At 37.9% G+C, this 17,544-nt stretch overlaps 1 protein-coding gene across 1 annotated transcript in view; it reads right to left on the reverse strand.

Annotated features, from left to right (window-relative positions):
• SNW1 (SNW domain containing 1) overlaps positions 1-17,544 on the reverse strand; it is a 33,951-nt gene that overhangs the window by 3,706 nt on the left and 12,701 nt on the right. Inside the window, exons 4-11 of the mRNA XM_032846261.1 lie at positions 11,081-11,176; positions 10,885-10,991; positions 9,805-9,909; positions 8,258-8,327; positions 7,284-7,349; positions 5,470-5,586; positions 3,918-4,059; positions 1,000-1,096 (exon numbers count right to left, since the gene is read on the reverse strand). Of these exons, the coding sequence (XP_032702152.1) occupies positions 1,000-1,096; positions 3,918-4,059; positions 5,470-5,586; positions 7,284-7,349; positions 8,258-8,327; positions 9,805-9,909; positions 10,885-10,991; positions 11,081-11,176 (800 nt within the window). The remainder of the gene's footprint in view (positions 1-999; positions 1,097-3,917; positions 4,060-5,469; positions 5,587-7,283; positions 7,350-8,257; positions 8,328-9,804; positions 9,910-10,884; positions 10,992-11,080; positions 11,177-17,544) is intronic.

Raw genomic sequence — 17,544 nt, forward strand, 5'->3', positions numbered from 1 at the left:
TGGTTTTAAGGGCCCAATTTATCTACAGAGCCATTTTGATTTTTACAGCTTAGGAATTTCAGACCAAGAGTATCATTAATTGTGCGCTTTCACATTTCATTCCTCTCTATCCTACACTGCACATTTACCCATGACTCTAAATTCAGATTTCCTGCTTCTCCATGACTTCACTTATCCAGGGAGATGAGCTATGCCATTAAATAACAAAGAGCACCACCAGCAGGAATCATCTTTCTCACGTTTAAGACATGACTTGAAAAAATGGATTGTATCAGCTCACAAAGTGATGAGAGCACGGAAAACTGCTCATATGGAAAGAAAATGTTTTATATTTGCATTTAGCCCTCATTCAGAATTCAGTGCTCAGCCTTTGGTGAAGCATAAACTTCACCAATCCTTACTTTAGTGCAAGCCCCATACATGTGTTTTGTTTGTTCCATGCAAGTCTGCACTTACTAGCAGTGCTGTATTGATTTTCCCAGGTCATTTTATACGGCAGCACTATCTTTCTGAATTTTAAATAACTACTCATGAGAAGAGGCCAATTTTCACTTCTCACAAAACCTGCTCTTCTCCCCCACTGTACTGAAGACAGCTCTCTGCATACAGGAGCTCAATGAAGGTACAGAATCTTCTTCCCTGTCTAGAGGAATAGGCGTGTAATAAGCTTGTCTCACCACTTGAAACAGGGAAAGAATACACCAGAACAGTCCTATCTACTACCTTCTTTTCACAAACATGATCTGAATCCCCTTTTCTATATCCCTATCATGCACAATTCTAGCTGACTCTACAAGGTGATGAAAAAGGATTTCTTCGAGGGATAGTTAATTCCTCTGCTAAGAAAAGTAAGCATCAGTGTTAAGAAAATAAGTGCTGATTTAGTAAGTTATCAATCTAGAGAGGAAAGGGAGAGAAGCAAACTGGTCTCAGTGGCCTAAAACTCTTCCCGAAGAGGCTCGCAAAAGCCAATACTCATTTACCTCAAATAGCACCCACCTCTTATCAGGAGCTGCCCTGGAAAGATTCCTGTCGTGCTGTCTCTCTTTTCGCCTGTCATGCCGGATTTCATCCCTCTCACGTGCCTCTCCATCCTCTGTGTGAACAGAGTTGAAAATTACTTCATCGCTATATTACCCATTAATATTTGGAACAAAGAGAATATTCTTTAACCCATGACAGATAATTCCATGGATTTCTTTATAGTCACATTCAGCCCTTTTAACTCACTTGCAATTAATTTAAATCCAACAGTATTGGTTTAGTTTTTGAATGTGAATTCCAGAATCATGCAAGCAGCTCAAGTGTTTAGATGTAAAGTATACTGAGGGCTTTAACTTAATTTGAAATGCATCAAAATTGTAAGATGAACTGATAAATGGATAGGAAGATCAGTAGATAGATGATAAAGCAAATTAAGCAATGTTAATTGTTTTTTAAAAAGTTAACTGTAGAATCAGGTGGTGGAGATACGGATGTTCACTGTATAATTCTTTCAACTTTTCTGTGTGTTTTTAAATTATCCTATTAAAATTTCAGGAAAAAATCAGGTGTAAATTTACCCTTGTATCTTCAAAGACTGGCTGAATAAAGAACATTTTGCTTGTGGTCCACAGGGGCTAGTTCTATCTTGATCTCTACCTACTGTGTTTATGTCTATCTTCATTTTCTCTTCTCTCACCAGTCTGAGGGGATACAGCTTTGGAGCCAGCCTGTCTGGATTTAAATCCTGTTCCTATGACAGATTAGCCATGTGACCTCGTACAGGTCACTCAATCACTCTGAGTCTTCGTCTCCTCCTCTGTACGATGACAATCCTAGAACCTCTGCAAGGGGTTGCTGGAGCCAGGATGATAAAGGCAATACATGTGAAGTGCTCAGAGCGGTGTCTTCCATAAGTGGTGTCTTCCAATAATAATAATAATAATAATAAACGTTAGTTCTTTTTAATATCTGGCAACACATTTTTCAGAATTTTAGCTAATTCCTCAAGGACGATTCTGTGTGTGTGTGTTTTTTTTTTTTTAATTTCTTACCAGTATAGAGACTTAGATATAGGGAAATCTGACTTCTAATTCCCTTCAGTGGCTAAGTGTATGTACAACAGGTAGGTTTTTATATCTTGCCTCACTAAGTCATTCATGTATGATTCCATTACTTACCGTAATTCTGGTTACTTCTCTATAGCTGAACTCATGACTCCTATGGCCAACTGCCCGCTTGACACCTCCATCTTAAACTTAACATGTCCACAACTAAACTAATCTTTCCCTCCCAAACCTCTTCCCTTGCAGTCTTCCCACTATTAGCAAATGGCAACTCAACCCCTCCCTATTGCTCACGTCAAAAGTTCTGGAGTCATCCCTGACTCTTTTTCTTTCATACCTCTACCTAATCCATAAGCAAATTTTGTCAGCTCTACCTCCAAAATCCGTCTGATCATGTTTTCCCTGCCTCTCATCCTCATCTCATCTGGATTACTGCAAAAGCCCTCCAAATGGTTTCCTACTCCTCCACATGCCCATTTCCCCGCCTGCTCACTTATGGCCAATCACGCTGTTCTACTCAAACTCTTCAACTGCTTCCCTTATTATCTGAAGTGAAAGTCATGTCTCTAAAATGGCTGAAAGACCACACATGACCTGATCACTACTCTTCCTATTTACTCGAACTACTCTGACCCCTCTTCCACTATCCAGCTTTCTTACTCTACTCCAGCTATACTGGCCTCCCTGCTTTTCCTTTATCACACCAGGTATACTCCCGACTCAGGGCCCTGGCACTCACTGTTCCTTCTAACCAGGGTGCTCTTCGAAGCCCCAGATACCTACAAGGCTCACTTCCTTACTTCACTCAAGTTTCTGTGCTAATGTTACCATCTCAGAAATACGGTCCATTCCGACCGCCTTCTCCATTTGGCACTTTTATCCCCCTTCCTGTTTCATTTTCCTCCACAGCAATTATTACTATACGATTATCACTAAATCATCTACTAATCATAATTAACTCTTCTGGTCTGTTTACACTCACTGGAAAATCCACAACTACACCGCCATCCTAACAGAAATCCTTGTGTCTAGAAAGAACCGGCATGTAGTAGATGTTCACTATGATCTGAGTGAATGAATTGCTGCACTAGTCTGGGATTTACTAACAAAACAAACCACCCTCACAACTTTCTTGAATTAGAATTACTCTTCTTACTCTAAATGAATTAATATACCAGTGTAAACCACTAAATAAAGCCAGAAAGAAAATATTGGCAGATTTAATGATTACAGGTTTATCAGCCTACAAGACAGAAAAAGTGGATTGTTTTACTATGTGGAAGAGCTGGATTATTCAGTTGATCTCATTTTTCTAAGTTTCAAGAAAATTAAAGTGAGAGAAAAATCAAGCCCATCATTTGAGTAATACATGATTTTTAAAAGTACATTACTCTGAACTTTAAAAATGTCGACTGTAGTCCCATACTGAAGGCCCCTCTTTAAATATACTCTTGGGGTGCCTGGGTGGCTAGTTGGTTAAGCATCTGCCTTCGGCTCAGATCATGATCCCAGCAACTTGGGATCCAGCCCTACATGGCAGGGTGGGGGGCGGGGGAGATCCCTGCTCAGTGGGGAGTCCGCTTCTCCCTCACCCCTGCTCTTGCACTCTTGCTCACTCTCTCTCTCCCTCTCAAATAAATAAAATCTAAAAAAAAAAAATATATATATATATATATATAAAAGACACTTTCAACGGCTACAGCTCAGTGGCAGAAGTTACTCTTTCATTTCTGTATTATTTGTGAAATATCTACATTTTCTTTCTAGGTACGTATTAGCTTTGTGTGCAGTAAGAACAACAGTGAGTCTCTGAAATGAGATAGGTATTGTTCACACTGTAAATTCAACTTAGGAAAGACAATGTCATACCTTTTTCCACATGGGTTTTGATCCCAGCTCTTCTCTCCCTGGCTTTCTGGGCCATTTCTCTAAGTTTCTCTTCATGTTTCTCCTTTTCTTTTTGAGCCATCTTTCTCTCTACTTGAGCACGCATTTCTACAGCTTCACGAGCCTGTTAGTAAAGTTGAATGCTAAATAAGACACGGTTGGGGGAAAAGTTACAGCTATCATCCAATAGCCTGACTCAAGTCTGGCTTGAAAGAGCAGGTATAAAGAATTCAGATTTGTTACTGCCAATTAAAACAAAGATTCTTGTCTACTAAAAGAAAGCTTGCCTGGAAGACACTGCAAACTTACATTTTTCACTCTGGAAAATGTCTTAGTGGTTGAAACTATAAAGACCCAATTAATCTTGCAACTCACCGTTTGACTAATCCTTTCTCAGAAACTACCCAAAAAATGAAAGTTAAACAAGACTCTAATAAAGAAATTTTCAGTATCAGTAACATAGCAAAACTTGATTATATGTTCAAAATCAAGCAAGTCTATTCAAGATAAAGCCTTCACAAGAGATGATTTTTATAAGGGTGCCTGCTGCATACTTTTCTATGTTCTAAATGCATGCCATAATGTATGTGAACTTATAGGTCACACAAATTAATAATATTAATGCCATAGGGGCACCTGGGTGGCTCAGTCGGTTAAAACCTCTGCCTTCAGCTCAGGTCATGATCTCAGGGTCCTGGGATCGAGCCCCACATCAGGCTCTCGGCACAGCAGGGAGCCTGCTTCCCCCTCTCTCTCTGCCTGCCTCTCTGCCTGCTTGAGATCTCTCTGTCAAATAAATAAATAAAATCTTCAAAAAAAAATTATTAATGCCATAATAGTAAAGGACAACCAATATTATAACTATCATTTTCTATAGCTTTCATCAGAATGTTTATTTGCCTTTCTAGGTTACCCACCTTTTGGGAGACATCTATATTTAAATAGAAAAAATTACGAAATCTAAAAACAGTAGTCAGTCAGCTCTTTAAAAATGAGATTGGGGCGCCTGGATGGCTCAGTCAGTAAAGTGTCTGTCTTCAGCTGGGGTCATGATCCCAGGGTCCGGGGACTGAGTCCCACATAGGACTCCCTGCTCTGCGGGGAGTCTGCTTCTCCCCCGGCCTCTGCTTGTTTCTCTCTCTGTCAAATGATTACATAAAATCATAAGAAAGAACAAATAAATAAATAAAAATGAGATCAGCCTAGTGAACATTGTTCTGCAATGTCATGAGGAAGAAGGATCACCAGTGGTTAGGGTGTGTGTACAAGTCTATGAAGGCTGAGACCAGGTACAGAGCTGCAGATAGCACGTGCCATCTCTGGCGCACATGCCGCAGGTGAGAGCCTCTCTGGGAACTCACTACTGTAGCTTAAACAGCAGTATCTTACGTAAGTCAAACCATCATGCTGTATGGCTTAAAACTTACAGTGATGTGTCATTTAAACTGGAATGAACAAACAGTATCTTAGGTAACCAAAAATGGACTTAACGAATTATCAAGAGCATTAAACCCTTTCATTATAAGAGACCAACCTTCCGATCAGCAATATAGAGGGCTTCGGCCAGCTTGGCAAAGTTCTCATTGATGTGAACTGTCTGAAGGCCTCTTCCATCAGCAGCTAGACGTTTGTCTAATGGAATTGTATACCCCTGTGTGACAACAGGCAGAAAATACCAGTCATAAAAAAGCAGTAATAGATTCTTTAAAATTAGATTTAAATATGTTCATTTTGACCACCACTGAGTTGAAGTTCTTTTTCTTACATCTTTCTTCCCAAATATGCAAGGGCAGCAGCTGCTAACACTGAGGGTTTTGCGTGGAGGCCAATTTTAAAAGCAATTCACTTGTGTGGTCCTGTTTAAACTTCACAGTAACTCTGGAAGGCTGGTAACGTTGTGTTTCCATTTCACAGATGCTACTACTGAGGTAGGGAGCTTAGGTAATGTCCCCAAGGGCACATAGTTAATAAATGGATGAGCTAAAATTTAAACTTGGGCAGTGTGATGTCAGAGCCCAAGCTCTGAGCAAAGAGTCTCATGTCACTAATTTTGAGTTACAATAAAAGGAAATCACTATCAAATAGCTAAGTAGTTGTGCCTCAAGTAATAGAACAGTCATACAAAAGTGGAACAAGTCACTAAAATCGGAGTATCTATAGGTAGTTTAATGCACGGTACTGTTGTAATGACTAGTCAGATTCTTAGAATACCATACGTTTTAGTAAATGGAAAAAAGATGAAGCTTGACAGAAAACTGAGATTCTGTGTTCTGAAATTTTGCATCCTATTTTCCTCAATAACTCGAGGAATATGCTTGAACATCCAGGGCACTTCAGGCTCGGCTTTATTTTTTCAGATTTATGACTACACTCCCAAATGTTGACCTGTTGTCCACAGCCTTTACTCCTAATACAGGCAAGTGTTACAGAATCAGTTCAAGATACCACATAGTTATGTACATGTTAACAAGTCAAACTGGACCACCCAATAATTTGTTATAGTGCATAACTTCCCCTTAAGAAATAATTTACATTTACCTACAAATTAAAATGGCCTTCTTCACCCATTAAAAATAGAATTATAGAACACAAATTGGGGGAAATGGGGAAACAGTGATTAGAAAATATATTTCAGGGGTGCCTGGATGGCTCAGTCAGTTAAGCATCCAACTCTTGGTTTCAGCTCAGGTCATCTCAGGGTCCTGGGATCGAGCCCTGTGTTGGGCTCTGCACTTGGGCAGAGTCTGTTTGTCCCTCTCCCTCTGCTCCTATCCAGCTTGCGTGCTCTCTCTTTCTCTCAAATAAATGAAATTAAAAAGAAAGAGAAAAGAAAATGTATTTTACATTACAGATACTGATATGGACACAGATACAGATTTTGCAGATACTTCATAACTCCTGGAAGCATTTGGTGCTTAGAGATATGAAGAATTTAAATAGCTTATGCATACCTTGTTATAAACAGAAAAACAATGTTTAAAAATTAAAGCACTGAATATATCCAAACATTTACTATTTTGTCATCATATAAACTGGTTTCTTTAAGAAATAATTTTAGGTACCAATTTCTAAATTTTCTGAATACTATCATTCATTGCTATGTTACTTTATTCTACCTATCCCTTCTCTACAAGCTTCTGATAACTACAGTTCACCAAAAGAATCTACACAGTATTCATGTGACTGGAATACTACGTTTCCATTACATTAAAAAGAGAAAGTCACATAAGTTGGATGTTCCTTTTTGAACACATTCAGCTAAATGAGATGCTGAGGATTTAATGAAACTCTTTCCTGTTTTCTAGTAGGTTCTAATCGTAGGAGACTGATTTTATGAAACTTAATTACCTTTGCATTTTTCCAGTTTGAAATACAAGGAGGAATCTTCCACTCTTGTTGCTCCTTCACAGTCATCTGTGTGAATGACAGAATAAAAGAGACATTTTTCAATTTGTAGTCCAGCTAGAAACCCAAGTGCAAGCTTCTCTTCAAAGGTTAATGAACACTGATATGTGAATAGATTTAGTCAAATGTCAAAATTCCATTTGTTTGGTAGCACTATGTACTATGTTTCCATATTATGGACTCTAGTAATAACTTTAATATAAAAAATGGAAAATAATCTATAAATCTATTTTTAACAATTATAAATGCTAGTTAGTATTTTTCTATATGTAAAAGTGATGTGAGAAGCACCTGGGTGGCTCAGTCAGTTAAGTGTATAACTCTTGGTTTTGGCTCAGGTCATGATCTTAGGGTTGTAGGATCAAGCCCTGCATTGGGCTCTGTGCTAAGTGGAGACTCTGCTGGGGACTGTCTTTCCTTCTCTCTCTGCCTCTGCCTCTCCCCCGTTCATGCATTCACTCTCTAAAATAAATAAATCTTTTAAAAAATAAAGAATTGGTCTATTAAAAAAATAAAGTGACTTCTTTAAGATGAAAATTTGCTCTTTTAGTTGGATAATAAATCATTCTTAAAAAATGGCACTGAGATTATCAGAGGCCTATAAATTCCTCACTTTCTCTAATTATAATATCCTGCTTGTCAAATAGCAGACCATGCTCATTCCATTTAAAGGAGGGGTTAGGCTAATAACATGAAAACTAATGGCTAACATTTTACACACATTCTCATAAGCACTCTAGAACAACACATTATAGTCCTGAGTGGGTCCCCATTTGATCTTGAAAATCAAATATAAAAAACAGTAAGCGTGACAAAATGTACCTGTATAGGCATCTAGACTCTGTTCTACAGGAGGTTATTTATAAAATTAATAATCATGAGTACAAAAAAAGATGTTAGACTATAGTAAAGATTACCTTTCGGCTAGGAGAATGCATGACAGGTGCAGGAGGAGAAGGTGGTCCTCGGGGAATCTTCTTATTGATTCTGAAGGATAAATCAAAGCACAACCAGAGGGTGTTAGACAATTTTCCATTTTGGTTACTATGTCTCAAGTTTCCCCTTCCCATTTTTATAAAGCTTCAAACATATGAGAAAACAAATAGAGTATATAATGAATGTTCATCTATCATACCTCGGTAACTCAGCTTCCACAACTGTTAAAACACGGCCTACCTTGTCATCATTACTACCCAGCTCACCACCACAATATCATTATCATTTCATAGGGTAATATACTTTTGTTTTTAAATGTAAGCTCCACACCCAAGTCAGGCTTGAACTCATGACCCCAAGGTCAAGACTCACATGTTCTACCAACTGAGCCAGCCAGGTACCCCAACTTTTTTTTTCCGTTTACTTTTTTTTTAGGAGAGGGAGTGGAGAAGGATGGAGGGAGAGGGAGTAAAAGAATCTCAAGCAGACTCCATGCTCTATGGAGCCTGATGTGGGGTTTGATCTCACAACCCTGAGATCATGACTGGAGCCGAAATCAAGTGTCAGATGCTTAACCGAATGAGCCACGCAGGCACCCCTATTTTTAATTTTTTGAAGTGGGGGGAGGGGCAGAAGGCGAGAGAGAATCTTACACAGCCTCCACACCCAGTGCAGAGACTGACATGGGGCTCAATCCCGGGACCTGAGATTACGACCCAAGACAACATCAAGAGTTGGATGCTTTACTGACTCAGCCACTCAGTGTCCCTTTTTTTTTTAAGAACAGCTTTACTGAGGTACAGCTGACATGCAATTAACTATGCATGTTTAAATCTGACACAGTATACACCGGGGAAGCTTATCATCACAATCAAGATAGTGAACATACTTATCACCTCCAAGTTTCTGCATGTTCCTTGCCTATTCCTCTTGTTCCTCTCATCCCCTCTGTCCTCCCCTCCTTCACCACAGGCATTGATCTACCTCCTGTCACTACAGATTAGTTTGCATTTTCTGGAGTTTATATAATTGGAATCATACAGAATGTCCTTATTTTTGTCTGGTTTCTCTCACTGAGCATAATAATTCTGAGATTTATCCATATTATTTCATGTATTCAATATTTACTCTTTTTTATTAAATTGATTAATTAAAACAACTGTTTTAATATCAATAGTATTCCATTTATAATTAAGTGTCCCACAATTTATTTACCCTCTCACTTACTGATGGACATTTGAGATATTTTGCTCCTCTCATATCTTTTTTAAGAACAGGGTTTTATTGGGATGCCTGGGTGGCTTAGATGGTTGAGCCTCTGCCTTGGGCTTGGGTCATGAACTCCACGTCCTGGGATTGAGCCCCACGTCAGTCTCCCAGTTCAGCATGGATTCTGCTTCTCACTCTCCCTTTGTCTCTCCCCTTGCTTATGCTCTTTCCCTCTCCCAAATGAATAAATAAAATCTTAAAGGAAAAAAAAAAAAAAGAAGAAGAATAGTGTTTTATTCTCAGAAGGCTACCTACTTACTTGAACCTTGGAGGCTCCATTGGGTCTTTCTGCATTTCCACCATCCGAATAACTCTCTGTTTAGCTCCAGAATTGAAAGCCACTCCTTGTTGAGATGGCGTGTATCTGAAGAATGCAGATGAAACTAAAGGTGTAACTAGTTCAAGCTCAATAGGTATTTTTCTTCTGTTATAATTCTAAGCTAGACTATACTTTTAATTCCTTTCATAAAGTATTAATAGAAAGTTGCAAAATACTTAGGCAGAACAGATAGTAATGGAAAATAAGAGAACACCAATAATGAATTATAAGCAAAATGTAAATGGGAGTCATATTAGTTCGCAAATAATCCATCCCTGTCCATTTTCCACCATGGAAGGCACAGTGCTCAATTTCACCGATAAGAGGTCTAGAAAATGGTACCTATTTTGCAAGTTTGCATTTGCAGAAGGAACGCCCCATAATATTCTCAGCAGGCAGCTTAGAATTAGTAGTTCTTGACTAATCATAGGTTGTAAAACAGAAAAAAGTAATAGTAGCAACCCTACAAGCTCTCATTTTTCCTATAATACCTACATGTGAATCATCTCTCTACACAAGGATTTAAGTTGAATGAAATCCCTCAAAATTTATAAGTATTTTAAAGATGCCCATTATTATATAAATGGTATCAGTACACTATTAATATCCTGTTATGATACTATTATTACATGTTATATAACTACTATTATATAATAAACTATGACATTATCAATATACTAATATTGTTTATACCCTTATATAAATATTACATAAATATATGTTATATAAAGCCTATTATATACAAATGGGAAACTATAAGCAATATCTGTGGTTTGGATCTTAAGCTGTAAGTAATTATTAATTAATATATTTTGAAAATAGCCTAACAGTTAATATCTTTTACTAGACATCTTTAAAAAGTTCTTCTGCTTTCAATAGCTGCAGAGTCAACAGACTTCAGGTCATTATTCAAAAGAAGATGACATACTACATTACTAAGTAGGACAGTGAAAGAACACCAGGACCCTGATCCCCATCAAGTCTGACATGAAACGAAGCCTTCCAGGCAAGATCTTTTACCGAATATACTGAGCTGGAGCCAGTTTATCAGCAGCTCGAACTGGCATGGCGGCGGCAACCTTCTGTGATACAGATTTTTCTAAGGCTACCCTTGTCTTTTCTGTTATCTGAAATAAGAAATACCATATTGAGTGGTCTGGAAGTTAATAAAGATGTAGAAAGTCATCTAAAATACTTCATTTCAATGCCTTATTACCTCTTTAATGGCTTCTTCATCAGGTCTTTGCAGGTCTGGGTCATCGGCATTCATGACCTCCTTGGGAACCAGGTCAGTATACTTGCTATAAATGACCTAAAACGTTCAAACACAAGCAGGCTCAAGAAAAGCAGAGAATGAAAAGAAGCAACCTCATTAAATCATTTCAGAAGTCAGCACACTTATAAATTTAGGACACTGATTTTGTCTTTTAGATTTTAAAACCAAGGAAGCTTAAAATATATACACAAATTACTGCCCTGGCTATGTAAGTTAATAATTTTCCTTTGACCTGATGTATTTAAATTATTTGAGATCTTCTAATCAAGTCATTATCCAAATAAATTGTGCCAACAAAATCTTATGCATCACTGATCCCTATTTTTGAGGCTAAGACTTGAAATTAATGATGATATAAATTGCCTATAGTACCATTATCCTGGATTACAAGCTCATCAGAATTTAAGTCAGGTTTCCAAATAATTTCTAAATTCACTGGGCCTAGAAAATTTCATTGACCTCACTCTACTTATAATATTTGTCTTTTCTGGCATCAACTCTATTCACAGACTAAGAAAATGAACATGTGCCATGGTCAAAAAACCCAGAATACTTCCTTCTGTGGGGAAAAAAAAAAGGAAAAATAAAACATAGTCTATATACACAGCTTATTTTACACTCATTGCCTCAATTTAGGATGGCTACTGTTTCTATTGGGCTCACCATGTTTCTATGAGGCTGACGATGATGTGGTAGAACCGCAACAAAGAGTATTACTTATTTTTGTGTCCATCTATACTTTTTGAATACTTTCATAAAAACCTACATGGCAGGGGCGCCTGGGTGGGTCAGTGGGTTAAAGCTTCTGCCTTCAGCTCAGGTCATGATCCCAGGGTCCTGGGATGGAGCCCCACATCGGGCTCTCTGCTCAGCAGGAAGCCTGCTTCCTCCTCTCTCTGACTGCCTCTCTGCCTACTTGTAATCTCTGTCTGTCAAATAAATAAATAAAATCTTTAAAAAAAAAAAAACCTTACATGGCAGACTATAGAAAAAAAGAGGTACTGGAAATTCAGCAAATAAACAGCATTCTAGATTTTGCTGCTTGAGTCAGGAATTTTTGATACACATAAAGAAAGAACAACTGATGAATATGAAATAAAACCAAATTCCCAGGTACTTAAGAACTTCAAAAATTACTACTATGAGCCAAAGTCTTTTATCAACAAATGAATTCTACCATGACATTCCTTACAAATAGCTTAAATGAGGGGTGCCTGGGTGGTTCAGTTGGTTAAGCATCTGACTCTTGATTTCAGTTCATTTCATGATCTCAGAGTGGTGAAATCAATCCCCGTGTGAGGCTCCAAGCTCAGTGCAGAGTCTACTTGCTACCCCCTTCCTCCCTGCCCTCCGCTTCTACTCTCAGTCTCTCAAATAAATAAATAAATAAATAAAATCTTAATAAAAAAATAGCTTAAAGGAAATGCAGGCTATTCTTAATTCTTATTCCAAACAACAGAGCAAAAAATACTTCCTGGTCTATACAACCTGACCTGCCTTTGTTTATAGCTTTAATCTCTCCCTGTACCTCTCACTTCCTCATTCATTATGCTTCAATCACATTAGTTCTTCCTGTTTTTTCAGCAACATGCTTTTCCCCTGAATTCTGGGCCTTGAAAGTGGTGTTCCGTGTTCTTCATGTGAGTTCTCAAGCTGGGACACTCAGTTCAAAGGTCATGAATGCACTGATGAGGCCTCTCCTGACGACCCTTGATAAAGCAGCAACCCCTCCCCACCCAATCACTCAGTGTCACAGCACTCTGATTACTGTCTTCAAAGCACTGCTCGGAGTATGAAATTATTTTCCACTTTACTTGCTTATCTGTATCTCTATTAACATAATAATAATAGCTAAAACTTATTAAGCACTTATTTTGTGCCACTAGTCTTTTGCTTTATATATATTAAATACCTGAATTTTTCTCTCAATCCTGAGGTTATGTACAATGATTATACCTATGTTACCAATGAGCTATCTCTTATTCATTCAAGAATCTCTAGGGCTTCTAACAATGCCTGGTCCACAGGAGGCATTCAAGTCAACATTTTTTTGTACAAATTAATGAATATAAGAATTTTAGAGATACTCATTTCTATGCTAAAGGTGATGATACTATAGGCCCCGCAGAATGTTCTCTATCCCAGAAAAAAAAATCTCATGACTTACAGAGAACTCTCTAGCTTGTTTTTCTCAGGAATGAGACAAAGGATCAGGCAAGAAAGTGTATATAGTTTACCACAAAACATGACCACGGATAGGCGAGGTGCTAGTGTCACTAACCTCTCAGTGTTTATTTGGAAGGGACCTGAAAGTCACTCTGGGGACAACAGTGAGGCTCAGTACATTAAGATCACACAGCTACTAACTGACCTCAAAAGTCTTACTTCTTTTCAAGACTGAAAAATCTATACCACATCAGTTTAAAATTATATAACAGTAATCTGGAAAATAATATCTAGACTATGAAGAGTTAATTACTTTTACACAGCAATCATACAGGAAGGGATTCCAAGTAAATGGCTCCCTGGTAGACATACACACTCAACAAAGTCTCAATAGTAATTTAGCATACAAGAGCCATTTGCTGCTTCTTATTTGGGTATTCCAAAGTTAATAACCCTTTAAATGAGCATCAGTAAGATTCTAGCATCTCAAAAGCTGAGTGAAGGACATCTGAAGAGCAAGATTCCTCCATGGTGATTAACTATAAAACCCCAAATTTTTATTGCTTGAGAACTAAATGTGCTAAAGTAACTCAGTACATCCCAGGAGGCTAGGGAGGGTTATCTGAAAAATACAATACGATATATTCTAGAAGGTATGAGGAGCATAAATGAGCTGTGTGAACAAGACAAGGCCATAAGTCATCTATGAAACTTTGTTTTATTACTGAAAACTGGCAAAGAACTGGACTGACCCGACAGCATAAATATGTCAACATATTCAACACTTGGCAGGTAAAAAGGAAACACCATCTTTAGACTTAACTTATTTGTGAAATCATATGAATAAGGCAAATACAATTTATCCTGGGGTCAGTTTAAAGTTACTGTGAGTTGTTTTTTTGGGGGAAGAAGGGGTTGAAGGCATTCGTTTAGGTAATATCATGTATGTAACATTTCCCACAGAACTATTTCAGAAGCAAAAATGTAAACATCAAGGCCTTTTATTTTAAGATTTATCACTCAAGTCACAATCGGGGTGGGGGAAGGATTTAGTTCCATCCAAATTTAATTTAAGAAATGTTTTTCCCTACCAATTTTTATTCCTATAAGTCTTGTGTATACAGTATTTATTTTACATGTAGAGAGATCTATGGCCTTAGACTTGCCCTAGAATATTATCCCTTGCTATCTTGCCTTTTTTCTTAATCTCTTATACCTAGGGCTAGCATTTACCATTCTTGACCTTTCACTATTAATATTTCAGTGAGAACTCTCACGTTTCTGAAGAAAACCAGATCCTTCTGATATAAATCAGAAATCTTTGCACTCTAAAACAAATTCAATAATCCAATAAGCTGTTTTCATCCTATGCCAAAGACTCTGAACACCAGCCTCCTGAATGATAATGAATTTTTAAAGCCACATTTAGTAGCCAAAACAGGAAAATCAGTGGTTTTAAAATAGGGCATTGCTGCCACCTCCAAGGCACTATAGGCATTTAATAGGTAGTGGCAGTCATGTTAAACACTATACAATGCTCAAGACAGTCCCAAACAATCAAGAAGTGTCCCCTCCTCCATATTCATTTGCCGACATGTACTCAGTTAATGCTGAATTATTACATGCATTCAAAAACTTCATGCATTAACCCATCTACTTTTTAAAAAATTAAAATACTTATTTATTAAATTTGTGTAAGAAGCTCAAATGTATATTCCAGGGCATAAAGTCCAGCAAGGAAACATATCCACCAGGAACAATGTTAGGACAGTCCAAATAGCCACTCTATTCTATCTTCCTCCTGAATTAATTCAGCGCCCTGCTCATTCTGTTAAAAAAATCTTCACTGTGTGTGTGTGTGTGTGTGTGTGTGTTTAAAAACTATGTTTTTAGAGTTTTAGGTTCACAGCAAAATTAACAGTAAGGTACAGAGAATTCCTATATACGTCCTGTGCCGACACATGCACAGCTTCCTCCATTAGGATTAGGGTTAGGGGTGGGGTTATGGACATTGGGGAGGGTATGTGCTATGGTGAGTGCTGTGAAGTGTGTAAACCTGGTGATTCATAGACCTGTACCCCTGGGGCTAATAATACATTATATATTAGTTAAAAAAAAAAAAAAGGATTAGGGTTGGGGTTAGGGTTGAACCTCTGAGTGGTACCTCTATAGAATATTAGTTTTGGATTCATCTGTAATGGCTGCATTACAGACAAACATGTACAAAGGAATATTATTTTAGAGAACTTTTTGGGCAGAATACAGAAATCTAAAAATAAACAGTTCTAACACTTTTAACACTGTAACTCCATTCTACTTTCAAACCAAAATAATCACCAACACACATGGTTGTTAGAGAAAGAAAAAAGAGAGAAGAAAAACTTTCAGACATTCTCTGGGCATCAGAAAATTTGTGGTTTCCAATATTGAAATTTAATGCAAAACTGGGCTAAAATGGTAGACATTCAAAATTATCAACTGCCAATACCAAACTGTTTTCCCAAAGTGTTGCCTTTTCCCAACCAATGGGAGGAGTGGCAGTCCATACCAATAAAGAACAGCGATTATTCCAAAGAATGAGAGATGTGTCAAAACAAAGGCAGCTAAAGCCCAATGAAGGCCTCCATGGCACAGGGACATTGTATGTCCTGCTGTACAGAGACCTATTTCTTCCTTTTGCAGGAATGAACTATGCTTCCCTACTGGCTCTGTTATTCAACGAAAACTGATATCATTTCTCCAAGAATCACTGACAAATTTCTGTGTGCCAAGCTATCAGGCACTAAGGTGACAAAGAGGAATCCTGAAGATTTATTTTCTGTCTTCATAGAGCTTATAGTCAAATGAATAGATAGTGGTGAATGGTTAAGTAAAGCAAAAGGTGATGACTGCTATGATAAACACAGGTAAGAGGAAGAAAGGAAACACTCTTTAGCCAAGGAAGATTAGGAGGAGTACCCTGAAACAGTGAAGAGAGAGCTGCAGTTTGAAAGCAATAGAATTTCATCAAAGAATATGGGGAGGGGTTTCCCATGCACAGGAGGGCATCCATGGGAAGTTCCCATGGTAAGAGAGAATGTGCCACATTAGGGGAGCTGCCAGTAGATCCTCAAAGCAGATCTTCAAAGAAAATGCTTGAAAGCTTTTTCTTCTTCTTTTTTTTTTAAAGACTAAAAAAAAATTTTAAGACATCTCTACATCCAATGTAGGGGCTTGAACTCACAACCCCAAGATCAACAGTCACATGCTCCACTGACTGAGCTAGCTGGGCACCATGAAAGTTTTTTCTTCTTTAACAACTACTCACAATGGTGATTACTTCATACTGAATAAACAGAATGGCTAAAACTGGACTTTTTTACTTTTGGATTTCAGTATTCTGGTCATGAGAGTTGAGACTAGGTTGGAAAGGTAGGGAAGGGGTCAAGTGTGCCATAAGGAGATTGGCTGGTTACCCTTAAGGTCGTGGAAAGATTATAAGTGTGCACACTTGTGCATGTGTGTATGTGGAGGAGACAGAAAGAGAAGGTCAAACAAATAAACAAGGATGAATTTGTTTTCCTAGGTAGGCAAAACAAATGCCAAGGATATGGGTTCAGGCTCTGCTGTGGTAAATAAAGCAAGAAATGATAAGGGCCTGAATTAAGTAGCAGAGAAGGGTACATAGTTGAGAAGTGTTAAGATAAGTCATGGTGACTAAACAGATGGAGAGCCGAAGGGAAACAAAATAAAGTAGAATGTGTTTAGCAAAGTCTTTTTAGAGAACACATAGCTTTATGTGTCACATCTGACATCTGAATATCCTTTGACCCAGTAAGTCCACTAAGAATCTATTTTACACAAATATTCATGTCCAAAAGGTATTTGTATATGGATCTTACATAAAGTACTATCTGAAGACTAAAGAATTAGAAACCAATGCTTTTTTTTTTTTTTAAACTACCAATGCTTAAAAATAAAAATATAAACCCAAGCACACCATGGAATTCTATATAGATTTTTATTTATTTTTTATTTTTTTAAAATATTTTATTTATTTATTTGAGAGAGAGATCGATCACAAGTAGGCAGAGAGGCAGGCGGGGGTGGGGGGAAGCAGGCTCCCCGCTGAGCAGAGAGCCCGATGCGGGGCTCGATCGCAGGACCCTGAGATCATGACCTGAGCCAAAGGCAGAGGCTTAACCCCCTGAGCCACCCAAGCACCCCTCTATATAGATTTTTTAAAAATAAAACAGACC

The sequence above is a fragment of the Lontra canadensis genome, unplaced genomic scaffold (genome assembly GCF_010015895.1).
Source record: "Lontra canadensis isolate GAN:19392208 unplaced genomic scaffold, GSC_riverotter_1.0 scaffold173, whole genome shotgun sequence".
In the NCBI taxonomy this organism is placed as follows: Eukaryota; Metazoa; Chordata; class Mammalia; order Carnivora; family Mustelidae; genus Lontra; species Lontra canadensis.